This window comes from Borostomias antarcticus (assembly GCF_949987555.1).
Source record: "Borostomias antarcticus genome assembly, chromosome: 14".
In the NCBI taxonomy this organism is placed as follows: Eukaryota; Metazoa; Chordata; class Actinopteri; order Stomiiformes; family Stomiidae; genus Borostomias; species Borostomias antarcticus.
This window is the reverse complement of record NC_140247.1, coordinates 11,119,682-11,139,426: the sequence shown is the minus strand read 5'-3', so window position 1 is coordinate 11,139,426 and position 19,745 is coordinate 11,119,682. Positions and strand designations below refer to the sequence as shown.

The 19,745-nt window shown below is 51.1% G+C and overlaps 1 protein-coding gene across 1 annotated transcript in view; it reads left to right on the top strand.

Annotated features, from left to right (window-relative positions):
• spop (speckle type BTB/POZ protein) overlaps positions 1 to 19,745 on the top strand; it is a 53,816-nt gene that overhangs the window by 20,100 nt on the left and 13,971 nt on the right. The window contains exons 4-6 of the mRNA XM_084448445.1: positions 1,523 to 1,674; positions 11,114 to 11,241; positions 16,623 to 16,639. Coding sequence (XP_084304571.1) covers positions 1,523 to 1,674; positions 11,114 to 11,241; positions 16,623 to 16,639 — 297 coding nt within the window. The remainder of the gene's footprint in view (positions 1 to 1,522; positions 1,675 to 11,113; positions 11,242 to 16,622; positions 16,640 to 19,745) is intronic.

Below are 19,745 nucleotides of genomic sequence, written 5' to 3'. Positions count from 1 at the left end.
GGGGGGGGGGGGGGAAAGGCAGTATTTCTTTAAACCAATCACAGTCGTCTTGGGCGGAGCCAGCCCCGGACGCAGCGATGGTGCTCTTGCAAAATAGTCTCGATCGAATCTGATTGGTGCCGAGAGAATATCTCGGCCGAATCAGATTAATTTGCGTCGCCAGACTCGCCACTGATTGGGCAGTGTGACAACGAATGACAAGGCTGAAAACGTTTTGTGCCAATAAAAATACACAAGACATTTCTTTGAGTGCGTCTATCGTCCATCTTTATTCTGAGTTGGGCTGGACCCCACTGGACAGCCCAGCTACACTGACCCTGGGCTGCCTTCCCAATCGCATACTTCTACTTTTTACTATTAGTATCTACTACAGCTGCCCTCACAAAGTACGTACTTTGAATGCAGTATTGAATGCAGTATGCAAATGGACATACTAGCCTACTTCAGGACAATTCCCAGAATCCTTTTTTCACCAGCCAGGTATCGATAGCAGGGGTTTTAAAGCTGTCTAACAGCTGTTGTAATTTTGGCTGTCGAAGGTTAATGGCCATTTGTAAATCTGTTTTTTTCTGTTACATAAGAGAAAAACCCCAACTTTGTTCATTTAAACAAATCATTCGTGTCTGGATCGTGACAGGCAGTCAAATAACGTATCCTATCTATATCCAACAAGCTTAACATTTATTTGGGAACGCTAGCTGGCATAACCAGTTTGTTGGCAACTGATTAAATTGACAACTGATGAATTGATAATGATACTAGAAATCCAGATAGAAACACTCATGCTATGTGACCACATCATCATTGCTCTGTCAGTTCGCTGTCATCAGTCTGTTCCATCTCATCTCGGAGGCTCAAGTGACAAATCGTCCGTTGAGCAGAGGATTGTGGGTAAGAATAGCCAGAAAAGCACACTGGCTTGCATACTGGAAAATGCGACCGGATGTACTGTACAGTAGTAGGTCATCCTGGTATTTTTGCCGTACTGCATTTGGTACGTTACTATGTATTGGGACATACTTAATCCTTTTTTGGCGTACTATGGTATGGAAGTATGCGATTTGGAACGCAGCCCCGGTTTGAGTGGACATCATCTTAAGCCTAATTTATACTTTGTGAGCTGTGAGCCACATTTTTTGGCTCACGGCTCATAGCTCTGTGCATTAATACTCAATGAGCTGTGCCATGCTGTGTCCATGTGATGCTATGTTGTTACCAAACAAGAAAATGTTTCTCATCTCCTAGCAACACAGAACGCTTTGTCTCTCCAGGCCAGTCAACCAATCAAATATATGCGACGTATAATGACGCGGTGTGAGCCGCTAGAAATTTGAGGTGGTACGAGCCAAGCGGCTCACAGCATGCGAGACGTTCCAAATGCCGTCAATGAGCCAAAAATGGCTCACGGCTCACAAAGTATAAATTAGGCTTTATGGGTCTGAGTGACTTTCTGTAGCTGACAGCTGTCCTCCCCACCTCCCTCCCTCCCTCCCCCTCCCCCTCCCCCTCTCCCTCTCCGCAGGTGTTTGCGTGTGAACCCCAAGGGTCTGGATGAGGAAAGCAAAGACTACCTGTCCCTCTACCTGCTCCTGGTCAGCTGTCCCAAGAGCGAGGTGCGCGCAAAGTTCAAGTTCTCCATCCTCAACGCCAAAGGAGAGGAGACCAAAGCCATGGGTGAGACACAGCCCTGTCCCTTTCTTCCTGTCCGAGGGTCAGGGGGGGGGGGGGGTGTCCCCCCTGCCGTAGCGACCCTCAGGCCTCCCTGGTCCTCCTTGCCCCCCCTGGTTCTCCGTGGTCCTCCCTGGTCCTCCCTGGTCCCCCCCCCCCTTGGTCCTACCTGCCCCCCCCTTGGTCCTCCCCCCCCCCCCCCCCTTGGTCCTCCCTGCCCCCCCCTCCCCCCCTTGGTCCTCCCTGCCCCTCCCTGGTCCTCTCTTGCCCCACCTGCCCCTCCCTGGCCCCAGCATGAGTCACACAGGACGTTGAGCCAAAACCTGGGAGTTTCAGCCTGTAGCCGAACTCTGACAGGAAGTCTCAGCGAAGTGAGTTAGCTCTCTCCCTCACTCTCTGGAGGTACCGGTTCTGTAGCCAGAGTCTGAGTGGATCTGAAGGAAGTGGGTCTGAGAGCGCGAGCGAGTCCAAGCGTGTGTAATTGTCCGTGCACGGCGTCGATAGCCACGTGCACGTGTGTAATCACCGCAGGTGGGGGATTAATTTCCCCCCAAATATTTAATTCAAAGTAGCACCGGGCAATTCTGATTTTTAATTAAAAAAGACCCAACCTTTTTTTGGGTGAGTCTTCAGCCCCCTCTCTCGCTGCTGATGAATTGGAAAACGAAAATGCTTCCAATCCCTGCTTATTTTTAATTAGCTTATGTTACGGGGAGGAAAAGCAAATTGTGCGGTATTGAATTAGCGAGGGCCAGATGTGACCGCTTCCTGGGTATCAGCCTCCCTGGCTGAATCCTACGGAGTACGGGAAACGTGGGTAAGGCGCAGGAGGGGGGTGGCGGGGGGGTGGGGGAGTTGGAGGGCGGGGAGCAGGGATTGGCTGAGGAGGAACGTCGGCTCGGAGGCGAACGCGGCGAGACTGTTTACAACACCCCGCAGTTTAGGCCGAGCAGAAAGGGAATTAGTTTTCCTGCTCAGAATTCAGTTGTAGCGCGTGACCTCTGACCCCCCCCTCTCTCTCTCTCTCCACTCCTCCCTCCCTGATGCCGGTAGGACTCTCCGCTCATTTTCAAACAGCCGTGCCTGCGAAACATACGTCGGGTGTGTTGAACCCGTCTCCCGGCTGCTGCCTGCTGCAGTCGTAGCCGCGGTGCGGCGCTCTCGGCGGGGGGGGAGCGCGGGGGGGGAGCCGCGGGGTGCCTCGGAAGACACTCGAGCGAGAGAGCGCGGGGAATAAAGAGAAGAAAAGAAAAAGAAAAAACGCTGGAGAACGTGCGTCTCATTTTCTCCCTCCTCTCTGTTCGTACCTCGGGGGTTTTCGCTGTAAATGGCGCCTTCTTCAGTTTCCCCCCCCCCCCCCGCCTGCCAGTCCCCTGATACCCCCAACTCCAATCACGCACCCCGCCCCCTTGCCCCCCCACGTCGGAACAAATTACCCTCAGACGGCGCGTTTTGTGACGGGGGGGGGCTTTGGCGAGAATATGGCAGTAAAGATCTCTCTATCGGTTCTGGATCATTTAGAATCCAATTTAATCCGGGCCTGCAGGAGAAAAGAAAAAAAGCACATAAAAACAAAGTGGCTTAATTAAGAAGGCCGGGCGTCGTCAGACTGTTTGTGTGTCGGCGGTCTGCCTCTCCCTACGCTGTCCCCCAGGGACATGGCGCTGGGACACACGTCCAAACTCACATTCACATTTTGCTGCTACATAAAACGGATCAGTGGCGTATTTAGGCATGGGCAACATGGGCAGCCGCCCTGGGCGGCAAGAGGAGCAGAAAAAAACTCCGCCCCCCCCCCCCAAAAAAAAGTCCTCCCCCCCGTCAACGGAACGTACACAATCATAACTGCCCGTCAGCAGCCCCCCCCCACCCACCCCCCCGCGCTCAACAACTTGACGACAGTTTGTTATTCATAATTGGAAAGCCCGTTCATATCACGTTTACAAAACGGAACTGAAAGTGTTCCATCTCACAGCGTCGGCTCGTGGACAGGGTGGTGGGGGGGGGGGGGGGGGGCGGGGGTTGGGTTCGCCCAGGGTGGCATATAAGCTAGAAACGCTACTGAAATGGTTAGATGGAAGGTCTGAAGTATTGAGTTTGAATACAGAAACCTGTACCCCCAGTGTTTCCTTTCTGAAGTATTATGGGGCAGATTTTGCTGTATTTCAGATGTTTCAAGTGACACGTAGTAACCTCGATAGTCTTAAGAGCCATAGTCGCCAAACAAAAGCAGACTGAAAAATGTTGCATCTTCATGATGTGGGGTTGGATCTCCTCCTCCTCCTCCTCTACATGGCTAGTGTTCGTTCAGACGCCGTGACGTAGTGCCCCTCTCTGGCCAGAGGAGCAGGGCTGTGTTGGCAGCCTGGCCAGGGAGTTGTCTAGATGGAGCCTCCCTGTGTCTCCTCCGTCAGGCTCTGTCGGGGGGGCTGATGGAAGACCCCCGCCTGGTCTCTCAGAGACGGCTGCTTCCTGATGGGGCCGGTCAGGCCGTCCGTCCGTCAGCGCGGGCGAGGGGAGTGGGCTAATAGAGCAGAAGTTATTGGGCCGTCTTTACATAATCAGATAGTATCGACGTGACTGGGAGGAACGTCAATAGACATGTTTGTGCTGACACTTTATTATAGAGCTCATACTTCAATAAAGATTAGATTTTGTTCTTGAAAGGTGTGGTGTGTGTGTGCGTGTGTGTGTGTGTGCGTGCGTGTGTGTGTGTGCGTGTGTGTGTATATGTGGTTGTCTTGAGTTTCAGGATGTGGGGAAGGTACTGGCTAGCAATAAGGAAGAACTCAAGTATCCTTAGAAATTCTCTAGTAACTCCAAAAAGAGGGAGAGAGGAAGGGGAAGAGGGAGGTCGAGAGAGGGTGAGAACATGAGCATAAAATTAGTATTTTAATCGACCTCTAAATCGACCTCTAGGGGGTATGTTTTACCAGCGTGATGAGTTTGTGTAACTCAGCTTGCCGCTTTCGTTTGAATACAGAAACCTGTACCCCCATTGTCCCCCCCACGGGCCCCCCACCTCCCCTGAAAGACCCAAAAAGCCCACAAATAGTGGACATTTACATCGCTTACACTTTTACCATAAGTCAATGGAGTTTAACATGCCGAAAATTAGCATCGTGGCTAGCGGACATTTTCTGACTGGGAGTGAGAGATGATGAAATGAAAATATTTTCTGTTGCTGTAGCTAGCTACATAAGTAATGTAACCACAGTTTAGTCTATGTCTTCTGATGTTACTAACTATGTTGGGCATACAGGGCATATGTAGGCTAACATTAGCTAGCCTATGTGTTGTGGACTAAATGGGTTGATTCTAATTTTTCCCCATTTAGGCTATGCATTTTCATTTTCTACAGGAAATGTTATTTATTCTATTTATATGTTTTTATTTTTTTGTAAATAAATATAGTATATAATATTTATTTACTTAAGTTATGTGCACTTTCATTTTAGTTCAGTGTAGAGAAATGCACCGATAAACGCCTAACTGCGCACATCTATGACGACACTGTTGACACCATGTATCCGTCACACTCCCCGTCCTCAAATCAAAGGGGAAACACCGTCTTCCACACTTCCACGTGACGTTTCCCCCCAGTACCATGACGTTTCCCCCCAGTACCATGACGTTTCCCCCCAGTACCATGACGTTTCCCCCCAGTACCATGACGTTTCCCCCCAGTACCATGACGTTTCCCCCCAGTACCATGACGTTTCCCCCCAGTACCATGACGTTTCCCCCCAGTACCATGACGTTTCCCCCCAGTACCATGACGTTTCCCCCCAGTACCATGACGTTTCCCCCCAGTACCATGACGTTTCCCCCCAGTACCATGATGTTTCCCCCCAGTACCATGACGTTTCCCCCCAGTACCATGACGTTTCCCCCCAGTACCATGATGTTTCCCCCCAGTACCATGACGTTTCCCCCCAGTACCATGCCGAGAGAGAAGTTTTGTCACTCCTTTTTATCACTAAACTCCTAACTCCAAACGGTAAGAGTGAGGAGTCACAAACGTTGAGACAAAGACTTAATTACCCCTCTAATTCTGGCATTTCCTGTACTTGGATAACACGATAGAAATGTTGATTAGCCATAATATTCTCACACTCGCCACCCTCACACACACACTCACACACACTACATTAGTCATTTAGCTGATACTTTTATCCAAAGCGACTTATAAACTGTAATAATTGTATATAATTTAATTTTATATAAAATAATAATTGCATTTAACGTAAGAAACGCCAGTGTACTACTACTTGCCAGAACTCACAAGTGCTCCTTTCTAAAACAAGCGACTAAGAGTGTAATCTAGTGTTGTGGTCAAAGTGAAGAGTGGCAAACTAATAATACAATAGGTGCTTAAGAGGGAGGATCCTGGTTATCCTTCTTCTAGTACTGAACTTCTACTAGACACACACACGCGCACTCACACACACACACACACACACACACACACACACACACATACACACACACACACACACACACACACACACACACACACACACACACACACAGGCTCCTGTGTTGGCTGGGAGTGTCTGGCGATGTGTGCCAGGCTGTCTTCTGGGCGGCCTTTTCTCACTGTGTGCCAACCATGCCCCCGAGCCACACACTGAATATGTATGCCCCCGTTCTCTAGAACACTCCGGCTCCTCCCCCCCAGCCCCCCCCCCAACCTCCCCTTTGTGATACTCTCATTCTCTCTCCGCTCCAGTCCTCGTCCTTCCGTCTCCCTCTCCCGTCTCTCTTTGTCCTCGTCTGGCACCGCCCCCGCGTCTCACCTCGTCCTCCTCGCCTCTCTCTCCTCCGCGTCCACGAGGCTACGGGAGGAGGCTCCCCCCTGCTCTCCTCTCCCCCCCGCTCTCGCCCTCTCACCCTGAGCTCCTCCCCTTCACCTGTTTGGTCAGTCCTGGCGCGTCCTGCTCTCGCTCCTGACACCTGGGTCTGGGGGTCCGGCGGTCTGACCTGCGGCTGATCTGCTGACAGGCAGCTCTGCTGGTCACGGTCGGGGGCGGGACATCGGCTTAGCTCAGCAGCGGAGGCACACACACGCACATGTACTGTACACACACACACAAACACACACTCTTGTCTCTCTCTCTCTCTCTCTCTCTCTCTCTCTCTCTCTCTCATCTCGCCTCACAGTGCTCCTCCTTTTCCTGCTCTCCGTCTCTTCCTCCCCTCAGCTTGTCCTCTGTCCCTCCCCCTCCGTCATCTCTCCTCTCCCCCCCTCTACTCTCCTCTCCTCTCCCCTCTAACCCCTCTCCATTCTCTCCCCTCCTCTCCCCTCCTCCTCTCTCCTCCCCTCTCTCCTCTCCTCTCTCCTCCCCTCTCTCCTCTCTCCTCTCCTTTCTCTCCTCTCCTTTCTCTCCTCTCCTCTCCTCTCCTCTCCTCTCCTCTCCTCTCCTCTCCTCTCCTCTCCTCTCCTCTCCTCTCCTCTCCTCTCCTCTCCTCTCCTCTCTTTAGTTTAGATTCTGCCAACTGGAAGTCTTTGCACTCTGCTGCTCTGATTTCATACCTAAACGGCAGCTCAGCACGCATGGAGATGAGCTGTCTATGGGGACCAGGCATAGGCCTCATACTCTCTCACACACACACACACACACACACACTCACACACACACACCTCGTGTACTCACGCGTGTTACATAAAAGCAAGGTAAAATACAGTAGCCACAGAAGAAGACGAGACGGTAAGATGTCTGAGCGCGACTTTCAACCGGCACGTGCTCGTATAAAAAGATTCAGCTCGTCTGCTTTGTGTCCACCCGACCACGAAGTTCCCGGGACGCGTCGGCGACAGAAGTCTGACTAGTCTTTCAACCAGATAGTCTTTGGTTGAGCATTGAGAGACAAGCAAAGCTTCTCTCAGAAATACTCTGACTTCAGCCCCTATTATGCACGAGAAGAAGGGGAGGAAGAATGAATAAAGAAAAAAAAAGCCCTATTTTGAGTCTATGGATTTATGTCTGTGTGTGTGTGTGTGGTTGTCTGTGTGTGTATTTGTGTGTGTGTGTGTGGTTGTCTGTGTGCGTCTACTTCGTCTCTGGAGGCGGGGGATTAAAGGAGAAGACCCCGTTCTTAAGCAGTGGGGGGAATAACTGCATATGCACTCAACTCCCTCTCCGCTCCCCTCCCTTCCCTTCCTGGCTGTCTCCTCGATCGCCTCTGTCTCGCCTCGTCTTTCTTCTGTCTTGTCTCGTCTTTCTTGTGTCTCGGCTCCCTACCTGCCTATCCACCTGCCTCCTTGCCTTCTGTAATTTCCCCTCTGGGATCAGTGATGTACTACCTACCTACCTACCTACCTACAGTTTATTATAGTGTAATACAGTGTAATAACTACTAAGTATTCAGACCCCCTTTTCTACGTTTTGTTACATTATAGCCTTGTTCTAAAATGGATTCAGTTAATTTTTAAGCGGTGCAGCGGCTTCTATACGTGACGTGTCCGTCCGTGTGTCCATTTGTAGCATGGGATTTAGACAAATACCGTCGAACAACAGCAGAGGGCAGTAGAGATTGCTCATAAACCTGCAACGCTTACTTCGCCACCTGGGTGTGATTTCTCTCATCAGTCTACACACAATACCCCATAATGATAAAGCGAAATAAATATTAGTTTTTTTAGCAAATTCATTGAACATAAAAAAACAGAAATGTCACATTTAGACCTACATAAGTATTCAGGCCCTTTGCTATGACTCAAATTTGAGCTCAGGACCTGTATTTGTGTCTCAGAGTAGGGGTGCTGATCTAGGATCAGGGCCCCACCTCTCCATATGATTTCATTCAAAAGGGACAACAGATCCTAGATCAGCACTCCTACTCTGATGCTTGATAAATCCGAGCCCTGGTACATCCTGCTTCCATTGATCATCCTTGAGATGTTTCAACAACTTGAGTCCACCTGTGGTAAATGCAATTGATTGGATTTGGAAAGGCATACACCAAGGTCTCACAGTTGACAGTGCATGTCAGCGCAAATACCAAGCCATGAAGTCGGAAGAAATTGTCCGTAGACCTCGAAGACAGGATTGTATCGAAGCACAGATCTGTGGAAAGGTACAAAACATTTTATGCAGCATTCAAGGTGGGGGAGAAGGGCCTTGGTCAGGGAGGTGACCAAGAACCGATGACAGAGTTCAAGTTCATTACATTTCCATTACATTACAGTCATTTAGCTGACACATCCAAAGCGATGTACAAGTTACAAGATGTAACGTAGGTAAAGCCAATGTACTACTACTTGCCAGAACTCACGAGTGCGTCCCCTTTCTAAAACAAAAAGAGCATAATCTAGTGCTGAAGGCAAAGTGCAAGAATATCAATCTAAAATACAATAGGTGCTTAAGAGGGAGAATCATGGTAGTGCTTCTTGAAGAGATGAGTTTTGAGCCTGCGGCGAAAGATGGGCAGTGACTCTGCTGTCCTGACGTCAGTGGGCAGTTCGTTCCACCACTGCGGGGCCAGGACAGAGAAGAGCCGTGACCGTGTCGAACGACCGCAGGGGCCTCGGAGTCACGGGGCAACCAGTCGCCCTGAGGTAGCAGAGCGTAGCGGTCGGGAGAGGGTAAATGGTTTGACCATGGCCTGGAGGTAAGAGGGGGCTGTTCCTCTGTGGAGATGGGAGAACCTTCCAGAAGTACATGTACAACCATCTCTGCAGTACTCCACTAATCGGGCGTTCATGGTAGCGTGGCCGACAGAAGTCACATTCCCAGAGGGGATGGAGTTTGCCAAAAGGAACATAAAGGACTCTTAAAACCATGAGAAATAAGATCCTCTGGTTTGATAAAACCAAAACTCTTTGGCCTGAATGTCAAGTGTCAGGTCTGGAGGAGACCAGGCACCGCTCATCACCTGGCCAATATCATCCCTACATTAAAGCATTGTGGTGTAATAGGGCTGACAAAAAATGACAAAAAATAATAATTGCGATTATTTGCTTCAAAATGGTAATTGCGATTAATAATTGCGATTCATATTTAATATAGAATATTAATATATAATAACCAAAATACTCCCAAATCACGGACGTTGATCCCTTTCTTGCTACTAACTCACTGAGCTCGTTTTCGCTCATTTTGTCACTACTCACGGCTGCAGGTACTCTTGTGACACTTGTCTTGACCTACTGCTATCTGTCTTCTCAGTGAAATTACTACGCACAGCGCACTCAGCGGGAACGCATGTGATTGGTCAGACAGCATAAGCGCCTGTGATTCGTCCGTGTAGTCCTAGCACACTCAATTCAAAGAAATTATTAATCGCATTAATTGCGGCCTTTTGCGATTAGTTAAGCGCGGAGGTCATAATCGCGATTTCGATTAATTCACGATTAATTGTGCAGCCCTATGGTGGAAGCATCGTACTGTGGAGATGTTTTTCAGCGGCAGGAACTGGGAGACAGGAGGATCGAGGGAAAGATGAACAGAGCAATGTACAGAGAGATCCTTGATGAAAACCTGCTCCAAAGCGCTCAGGACCTCAGACTGGGGTGAAGGTTCATCTTCCAACAGGACAACGAACCCCAAGCACACAGCCAAGACAACAGAGTGGCTTCGGGAAAAGTGAATCTCCTTGAATGGCCCAGCCAGAGCCTAAACTTGAAAGAATTGAACATCTTTGGAAAGACCTGGAAATAACTGCGTAGTGACACTCCCCATCCAACCTGACAGAGCTTGAGAGGATCTGCTGAAAAGAATGGGAGAAATCCCCCAAATACACGTCATACCCAAGAAAACTTGAGGCTGTAATTGCTGCCAAAGCTGCCTCAAAATAGTCTGAGTACCTCAAAGGGTATGAATACTTATACATGTGATATTTAAGTCTTTTTTTCTTTTCTTTTCAAAAATAAATTCGCAAATATTTCAAAAAAAGTTTTTTGCTTTGTCATTATGGGGAGTTATATGTAGATTGATGAGAAAGAACAGAAATGTACCCTTCCCCCATCAGGCTAAGGGGGCATAGTTTCGGCTCTATTACCAAAATAAAAATGGCTACAGACCCTTGCTGAATTCCCCCTGCTGCCTCAGTGGTGCAACAGAATCCTTCCTGTCTCAGTTGGGCATAATTGGCACCCCATAAACACGGTAATTAGACCACTTTGATCCGTGCAATTTCCTTCTTCCAGGCCGGACGGGCACAGCTGTAGTTTCTCGTGTTTACGGCGGCTCTCCATGAGTGGATGAGACGGAGAGAAAAGATGGTTTGTTTTCCTCCCCGGTGTGCGGTCTATCTTCTCTGTCCTCAAGTGTTGAAAGCTCCCCGCGGGTGACACTTCCTACACCCACCTTCGTACTGCTGTTTCCTTTCTGTTCAAGGCTCGCTCTTCTTACTCATGGCCATGACTCATGCCACACACACACACACACACACACACACACATGCCTAATAATGTTTCTGTGTGTGCCGTCTTGTTCCCCAGAGAGCCAGAGGGCGTACCGATTTGTCCAGGGTAAAGACTGGGGATTCAAGAAGTTCATAAGGCGGGACTTCCTCCTCGACGAAGCCAATGGGCTGCTGCCTGATGACAAGCTCACCCTCTTCTGTGAGGTAGGCCAGAATCACACCAGGACTGTTACACATGCGTACATGTGTGTGTATGTCGGTATTTAGCGTGGTGTGTGTGTGTGTGTGTGTGTGTGTGTGTGTGTGTGTGTGTGTGTGTGTGTGTGTGTGTGTGTGTGTGTGTGTGTGTGTGTGTGTGTGTGTGTGTGTGTGTGTGTGTGTGTGTGTGTGTGTGTGTGTGTGTGTGTGTGTCCCTCCTCGTCTCCAGACAGATCATTGTTTAGGCAGCATGTTGTCGCGGGTGGTGCTGGGTGTAGGGCAGTTATTTGTGATGACATCTTATTGTATAACATTGTTTTTATTGTTGCTGCTTGTTTTGTAATCTCGGCTACATTGAAAATGAGGCCGTGCCCCTCAATTATATTCCTGAGAAACTAAATAAAGGTGATGATGCTGATGAAGATTCTGATATCTCTGGGTGATGCTGGGTGTAGGGCTGGGAGATATCCTGGTAGATATCTCTGGTTGGTGCTGGGAGATATCCTGGTAGATATCTCTGGTTGGTGCTGGGTGTAGGGCTGGTAGATATCCCTGGTTGGTGCTGGGTGTATGGCTGGTAGATATCCCTGGTTGGTGCTGGGAGATATCCTGGTAGATATCTCTGGTTGGTGCTGGGTGTAGGGCTGGTAGATATCCTGGTAGATACCCCTGGTTGGTGCTGGGTGTAGGGCTGGTAGATATCCTGGTAGATATCCCTGGTTGGTGCTGGGAGATATCCTGGTAGATATCTCTGGTTGGTGCTGGGTGTAGGGCTGGTAGATATCCCTGGTTGGTGCTGGGTGTAGGGCTGGTAGATATCCCTGGTTGGTGCTGGGTGTAGGGCTGGTAGATATCCCTGGTTGGTGCTGGGTGTAGGGCTGGTAGATAACCCTGGTTGGTGCTCAGTTTTAATACGGGGGACAGCACAGGTCAGCTGTCCTTCTCTCTCCCCCCTCCTCCTCTCCTCACCCCCTCCCCTCCCCTCCTCTCCTCACCCCCTCCCCTCTCCTCCCATTCTCTCCCCCTCCCCCCCTCTCTTTCCGATCGTGGAGGAGTGAAGAGGTTAAACCTATGATATGGTAATGTCCTAGTTGTAATGCATGCGCCTATGAATGTTTCAGAAGCGTAGAGCTGGCGGTTTAAAACAATCCTAATTAACCCTGAGGGTACGGTGAAGACGATGTCTTGAAGTTCTGCTTTTGTGTAGGAGAGAGCGCTGTGCAAGTCTGTTTAAAGTGTTTCCAAACTGGGCTTATTGACAGACGGGTGGGAGGAGCATCACAGCTACTACCCGAACCTTGTGGGGGTAGGTGGAGATGTGTGTGTGTGTTTTTTTGTTTTTGCGCATCCACTGTACATGTGCGTTGTGCACGTGTGACCATTGGGAGCAGGGTGTGAATGTTTACCAGTTGTGTGTGTGTGTGTGTGAGAGAGAGTGGATCGGAGGCAGTAACATATCCATCCCTCCGGCCTCCATGCTGCGTCTGTGTGCTTGGCGCCATGTGGTTCGAGGCGGCTTGAGGCGGTTTAGGGCAGCTTGAGGCAGTTTGAGGCGGTTTTGCTGCGGTTTGAAGCGGTTTGAGGCGGTTCGAGCCAGCTTGCGCATGTCCTGGGTGGCTGCCTCTCATCTGTAAATTACCTCTCCCTGCTAATAACACAGCTCTGTTAATGGACTTGTGTGTGAGTGTGCGTGCGTGCGTGTTCTCCTGGATTTAGGGCGTGGCGTGTGAAATAAGTGATGAGGGTTCTGTGACGGGGTCTCGTAGGATTGGCTGGTGTCGTGGTGGGGGGGATGGGGGGGGGGGTGGGTGTTGTGGGGCGAATGTTGTCGCTCCTTGCGACGCCGGCTGTAGCGTTTACCGTGAGAGACCTGGCTCCACTTGCGTCCAGATGGTCCTGTCCTGCCTCGGAGAGACGTGGCATGCCCCAGAGCTCTCCTCTCCTCTCCTCTCCTCTCCTCTCCTCTCCTCTCCTCTCCTCTCCTCTCCTCTCCTCTCCTCTCCTCTCCTCTCCTCTCCTCATCTTTTTCTCTTCCCCTCCTCTCCCATCTCTGTTCCGTTTCCTTCTCCTCTTCTCCCCCTCCCCCAGTCCTTCTCTCTCCCGACTCCTCTCTCCTTTTCCTGGTCTCTCTTTCTGTGATAACATCTCTGTCCCCACACTCCTCTCCTCTCCTCTCCTCTCCTCTCCTCTCCTCTCCTCTCCTCTCCTCTCCTCTCCTCTCCTCTCCTCTCCTCTCCTCTCCTCTCCTCTCCTCTCCTCTGGAAGAGATGTATAGAGTGCGACACAGCAAAAAGACTCATTCATACGCCCCCCCCTTCCCCCCCCCCAATACCTACCCGTCTGTCAAACCCTTCTCTCACGGCCGTGAAGACGGGAGTACGCGCACCGCACCGCACCGCGAACCGGAAGGTCGTCGTCGGCTCGGGTGGGTTCCGCGAGGCGAACGCAGTCCGCTGTGAATCTGCATCGCTGAGCAAACCTCAAGTGTTTTAACAAAACTCAGGGGAGGGAGGACCTATCAGAGGGCGCGGGGGGCGGGACCAGAGGAGGGCGCGGGGGGGACGGGACCAGAGGAGACCCCCGCTGTTCGGTTTCAGGCGCTCCCGTCCGTCTACTACGGGGGGCTTTACTTATTTAAACAGGCCAGCGCCGCGGCTGGGTGTCACGTCAGAGAAGGCCCCCGGAACAAGCCGTGCCGCTGTCTCCTCCGATCTGTCTCCCCCCCTCTTCCCCTCCCTCCCCTCCCTCCCTCTCTCGCTCTACATCTCTCCCTCGTTCCCTCCTTCTATCCATCTCTGCCAAAACTCCAGACACCTGCAGGTATTTAATGAGGAGATAGTTCCCATTAAAGGTGCTGTGCTGGCTGTCATCAGAGAGAGGGAGAGAGAGGGAGAGAGAGGGAGAGAGAGGGAGAGAGGGAGAGAGGGAGAGAGGGAGAGAGAGAGAGAGAGAGAGCGCGCGAGAGAGAGAGGAAAAGACGGATCGTCTCAGAGAAGCGAGTGGAGGAAAGGGCTAGGTGGTGGAGGAGGAGAAGGAGGAGGAGGAGGGTGCACGGAGGAGCAGAGGGAACGACGGGGGTGGAGACAAAGAAGAAGAGAAATATTAGAAAACGGGGAGAGAGGGGCAGAGTTGTTTTGGAGGGTCTGACATTTAGGTGAAAGGGGTGCGTGCGGAGGAGAGATTCTCTTCATCACCCCGCCTCTAATGAGAAGCTGGCGGTGAAGGAGTTTCTCTCGCTTTCACTCTCCTTTTAATCTCCCTTCATCTTTCTTTAAGTATCTCTGCACCCCCCCCTCTCTCTCTCTCTCTGTCTCTCTCTCTCTCTCTCCCTCCCTCTCTCTCTCTCCCTCCCTCTCTCTCTCTCTCTCTCTCTCTCTCTCCCTCCCTCTCTCTCTCTCTCTCTCTCCCTCTCTCTCTCTGAGATGGTGGCAGCTCTGTTAGGTCAGAGCGTTAATAACTACGTTTCGGTAGGTGGTGCTAATATTTTGGAGGTTTTAGTGTGACCCAGCTCTGCCAGACCTCCGATCCCCCCCCCCCCCCCCCATTAGGCTGCCTCACCCAGGCCGTCTCTGAGCCACCCGAGCCGGGCCGGGGTACGGAGGCGTTTACCGCTATTGTTAGCGAGCCTTTGACTGGAAGTCTGCTCTGATAGAAGAAACGGAAGTTTCCGGAGTACGGAGAGGAGAAGTTTCTCTGGAAACGTCCGTGAGTCGCCCTAAATTGGCTGTCGGGAGCCCGGGTTACAGCGTGTTTCCGTGGACACCGGCCGGCCTGACAGGATTTGCATTCCCATTACAACCAGGCAAGACTCGCAATAGATCCTCAAATTGACAGCGGTTTGTGGGCAATGGTGTTTATATCCTACACAGATGCTGCCCAAAACCAGCCCCCACCAGTAGACCTATGCATGCTTTCAAAGCAAACATTTCATTCAGAAGAATGATTCATTTGAAAATATTATTTTGAAAAAAGTTCCACCGTCAATTTTTGTGTTAAAGGACTGGACTGCGATCCTTTATGTTGGTTCGCTTATAACATTATTCATGTAGCTGATGCTTTTATCCAAAGCGACTAACAATAAGTAGCCAATGTACTACAACTTGCCAGAACTCACATCTCTCTCATCTCCTTTGTAAAACAAGTCACTAAGAGCATAATCTACTGCTGTAGGCAAAGTGCAAGAATGGCAATCTAAAATACAATAGGTGCTTAAGAGGGAGACTCATGGTAGTGCTTCTTGAAGAGATGAGTTTCGAGCCTGCAACGAAAGATGGGCAGCGACTCTGCTGTCCTGACGTCAGTGGGCAGTTCGTTCCACCACTGCGGGGCCAGGACAGAGAAGAGCCGTGACCGTGTCGATCGACCGCAGGGGCCTCGGAGTGACGGGGCAACCAGTCGCCCCGAGCTGGCAAAGTGTAGCGCTTGGGAGGTGGTGTAGGGTTTGACCATGGCCTGGAGGTAGGAGGGAGCTGTTCCTTTCATTGCCCTGTAGGCTAACGCTAGAGTTTAACTGCATGCAAGCCGCTGCAGGGAGCTAGTGTAGAGAACGGAGGAGGGAAGTTGTGTGGGAGAACTTTGGGTGGTTGAACACCAGGCGAGCAGCAGCTTTCTGGACAAGTTCCAGCGGTTTAATGGCTGACGCCGGGGCCCCAGCGAGGAGGGAGTTGCAGTAGTCCAGGCGGGAGACGACCAGGGCCTGGATGAGCACCTGCGCCGTTTCATCAGTGAGGAAAGGGCGAATCCTCCTGATGTTGTAAAGCATGAATCTGCAGGAGCGTGTGACGGATGTGACGTGTGCGGAGAACGACAGTTGGGTCGTCCAGGGTCACACCCAGATTCCCCGCAGTCCGAGTCAGCGTCACCACTGTGTCGTCAATGGTGATGGCCAGGTCCCTTCCCCGGGAGGAACAGCCTCTGGGTAATGTGCTTTTGTCTGTCCTCCCTGCCCAAACACCGTCCTCAAAACAGTGTGCCCATACCGGAGATCACCCTCTGCCATCCATCTTGCCGCCCTCTCTCTCTCTCTCTCTCTCCCTCCCTCCGCCCCTCTCTCCCTCTTTCTCCCTCTCTCTCTCTCTCCCTCTTTCTCCCTCTCTCTCTCTCTCTCTCTCTCTCCCTCCCTCTCTCTCTCTCTCTCTCTCTCTCTCCCATCCCTTCAATCCCCCCTCCGTACCACCCTCTCTCCCCCCTTCTTCCCCTCCGCCCCTCTCTCCCTCTCTCTCTCTCTCTCTCCCCTTCTTCCCCTCCGCCTCTCTCTCTCTCTCTCTCTCTCTCTCTCTCTCCCTCCCTCTCTCTCTCTCTCTCTCTCTCTCTCTCCCCCACCCCTTCAATCCCCCCTCCGTACCACCCTCTCCTTTCTCCCCCGTCTCTCCCTCCCCCTCTCCCAGGGAGAGGTGACTGTGCGGTAGGATAAACGAGCAGGTTGCTGCCGTTCAGCTGTTTCCTCGTCTTCCCCCTCCGGCGCCGTGGCGTGCGTGGCGTGCGTGCGCGGCGTACGCAGCCTCTCCTGTCTGCGGGTAAGCACTTTGCCGGCTGACAGCGCCCATCCTTCACAGGGGCCCTGCCATATGCTGCGCCGCCGTCGGGAGGAGAGGGCTACAGCTGCTCCAGCCGCCTGGCGCAAATCCCCCGAACACCTCCCCCCCCCCGGGGGAGGGGGGTGGCGGGGAAGGGGGTGCAAAGATTAGAGGAGGGGAGGAGAGAGGAGAGGGGGTGGGAGAAATGAGAGGGGAGGAGAGACGCGAGGAGAAGGAGGGATGGAGGCGCTGGGACGGGGGGAGAATTTAAAGGAGGTCATCGAGGCATAACTGAAAAAGCAAGGAGAGATCGGCCGACGGTCAACGGAGAAATGAAATAAGTTTTGGGGGCAGCCAGGTAGAACTCTTTGGGTAAGGAGGAGGGAACGGAAGAGGGGAGACGCAGAGGGCTCGGAGAGAGACGATCGCGGGGACAGGGAGACAAATGGTGATAGATCGGGGAAAGAGACAGTTAGAGGATGAGGAATCTGTCTGCGAGAGTGGTTTCATGATGATACTGATTTCTTCCAAGGGGAGTGTTAACGCGATCGCTTGTCAGCCGTAGAGATGTGTAGGTTTACAGCACGGAGAGAGATATTGGTTTAATCTCTATATTGTCCGTGGCCATCCGTCACCGACTGTAATAGTGGTTTTCACATCCCATCAAAAAAGCCTTTTGGTTCTGCCAGGGTAAAGTCAAACAAAAGCAGGAACGAACGAGCAAGCAAGCGCCGTTTCTTTATTTTCGTTTTCTTCCGAACATTTCCTTCAAGCGCCGTTAAAACGGGCCTCCGGTCTCACAGCTATCAGTTTAGTGTGTGCGTGATCTTCCAGCGCGGGGACACACAACTCGTTTAAAGGGACCCAAATGGCTGCTGTTCACATGCTTACAGGCTCTGCTCTCTGCCAGGGGTGTGTGTGTGTGTGTTGGTGTGTGTGTGCCGGTATGAGTGTATTGTGTGTGTGTGTGTGTGTGTGTGTGTGTGTGTGTGTGTGTGTGTGTGTGTGTGTGTGTGTGTGTGTGTGTGTGTGTGTGTGTGTGTGTGTGTGTGTGTGTGTGTGTGTGTGTGTGGAGGAAGAAGACTCGCCTGCCTTGGCTGAGGAACGTGATGCAACCCACGCTTGTTCAGCAGCTTGACTTCAAATCATGCATGAAATGCGCCTCTGTGTGTGGGTCCATCCAAAACAGCTCCGTGTCTGTGTGTGTGTGTGTGTGGGTCCATCCAAAACAGCTCCGTGTGTGTGTGTGTGTGGGTCCATCCAAAACAGCTCTGTGTCTGTGTGTGTGTGTGTGTGTGGCTCCATCCAAAACAGCTCCATGTCTGTGTGTGTGTGGGGGTCCATCCAAAACAGCTCTCATGTCTGTGTGTGTGTGGGGGTCCATCCAAAACAGCTCTCATGTCTGTGTGTGTGGGTCCATCCAAAACAGCTCCCATGTCTGTGTGTGTGTGTGTGGGTCCATCCAAAACAGCTCCGTGTCTGTGTGTGTGGTGTGCCGGAGGATTACCGTAGGCCTCTCCGACACCGTGTACCGCACCTGCGCCTGTAACACACCCACCAAGCACTGCCGATCCATCCAGATCACTGGAGACCTGCAGCAGTGGATCTCAGTAGAGCCCAACTACAACAGACCCAAACCCTGACCCTACCTTTACACTTAATACGTTTCTTTTTAAAAAGCATAACTTTTGCCTTGTTTAGGCTTGGCGTCCATAGTCCCACTTAAAGTCACTATCTAGTGATGTCATTTTCCTCTTGGAGACCCCACTTGAACAAGAAAGAACAAATTGAGATATAGATGCCTTGGGCAGGTTTACCAATCTATGTGGGCTGTTGGATCGAAAGGGGGGGCTATATTATTGTATAGCGTTTGTCCGGTTATCACTCCCTCCCTCCCTCCGTCACTCCGGACAATGTTGGCCTGTATCTCTCTGTTGGCACCACAAGAGGCAGTAGTCCCAGCACACCAAAATCAAGAAGGACACAAAAATCAACCCGCCGATCTCCACTGCACAAGTAGAGTAGTGGTGAGAGCATTGGACTCCCACCCGGGAGACCGGGGTTCAAGACCCGGTGGGGGTGACTTTATGTTATCGTCAGTGTAACTGCTTTAGCCACTGTTAATTTTTCTGTTTAATGTTATGGAAGCTGCTGCTAGTTGTTGTGAGCTCATGAGCTAACTGGCTATCTCGCTCTTATTGTGCAGGATTAGCATTGGAACTGATGTGTCCAGGCGACAAGACCTATCTTAATTTTTCTGACATGATTTCATGCCATTTCAATTCACAGCTATTTCAGTGGCATGACTAGCTTCCGTCCTACCAGTCCTGTACAGAAACAAGCCAGCCACGCATATAAGCCAGGCTGGACCTGGCCTGGTTTAGAAAGTGGACCCCTTTTATTCACAAATCCACTCTAACGGACAGGATGGTGATAGTGTCAGGTGAATTCTTCTCTTTACCGGTCACACTGGTTAATATATACGGACCCAATATAGACTCCAGCATTTTATAAGCATGTCTTTGAATATACTAGAGAACCCTAGAGAATATACACAGATGTTCAACTAACACTAGGCACCGCCTTATTCCATTTAAAATCATCCACAGACTGCATTACACTAAGACGAGGCTTCATAAAATATCTTCAGATATTTACCTGATGTGTGAAAAATGTCCTTTTAAAGGAAGTCACTCATCTCCACAGCTGTGCCTTCAGTCCTAGACTATCCTCATTCTGGACCACGGTATTTGGAACGCGATCGGAAATGTTGCAAATGGTATTGAAACCTGAAACCTCTTGATTATACTGGGAGTATCTCCTGACCTGTCTGCTCTCGTGAAGTGGCGGCACATACTACTGCTGTGGGCCCTCATTGTAGCTCGGAAACTAGTTTTAAATCTCTGGAAAGGAAAAGTGACTTTGGCCCACTCTGGCTTCTTCCCACTCTGGCTTCTTCCCACTCTGGCTTGGGCCCACTCTGGCTTCTTCCCA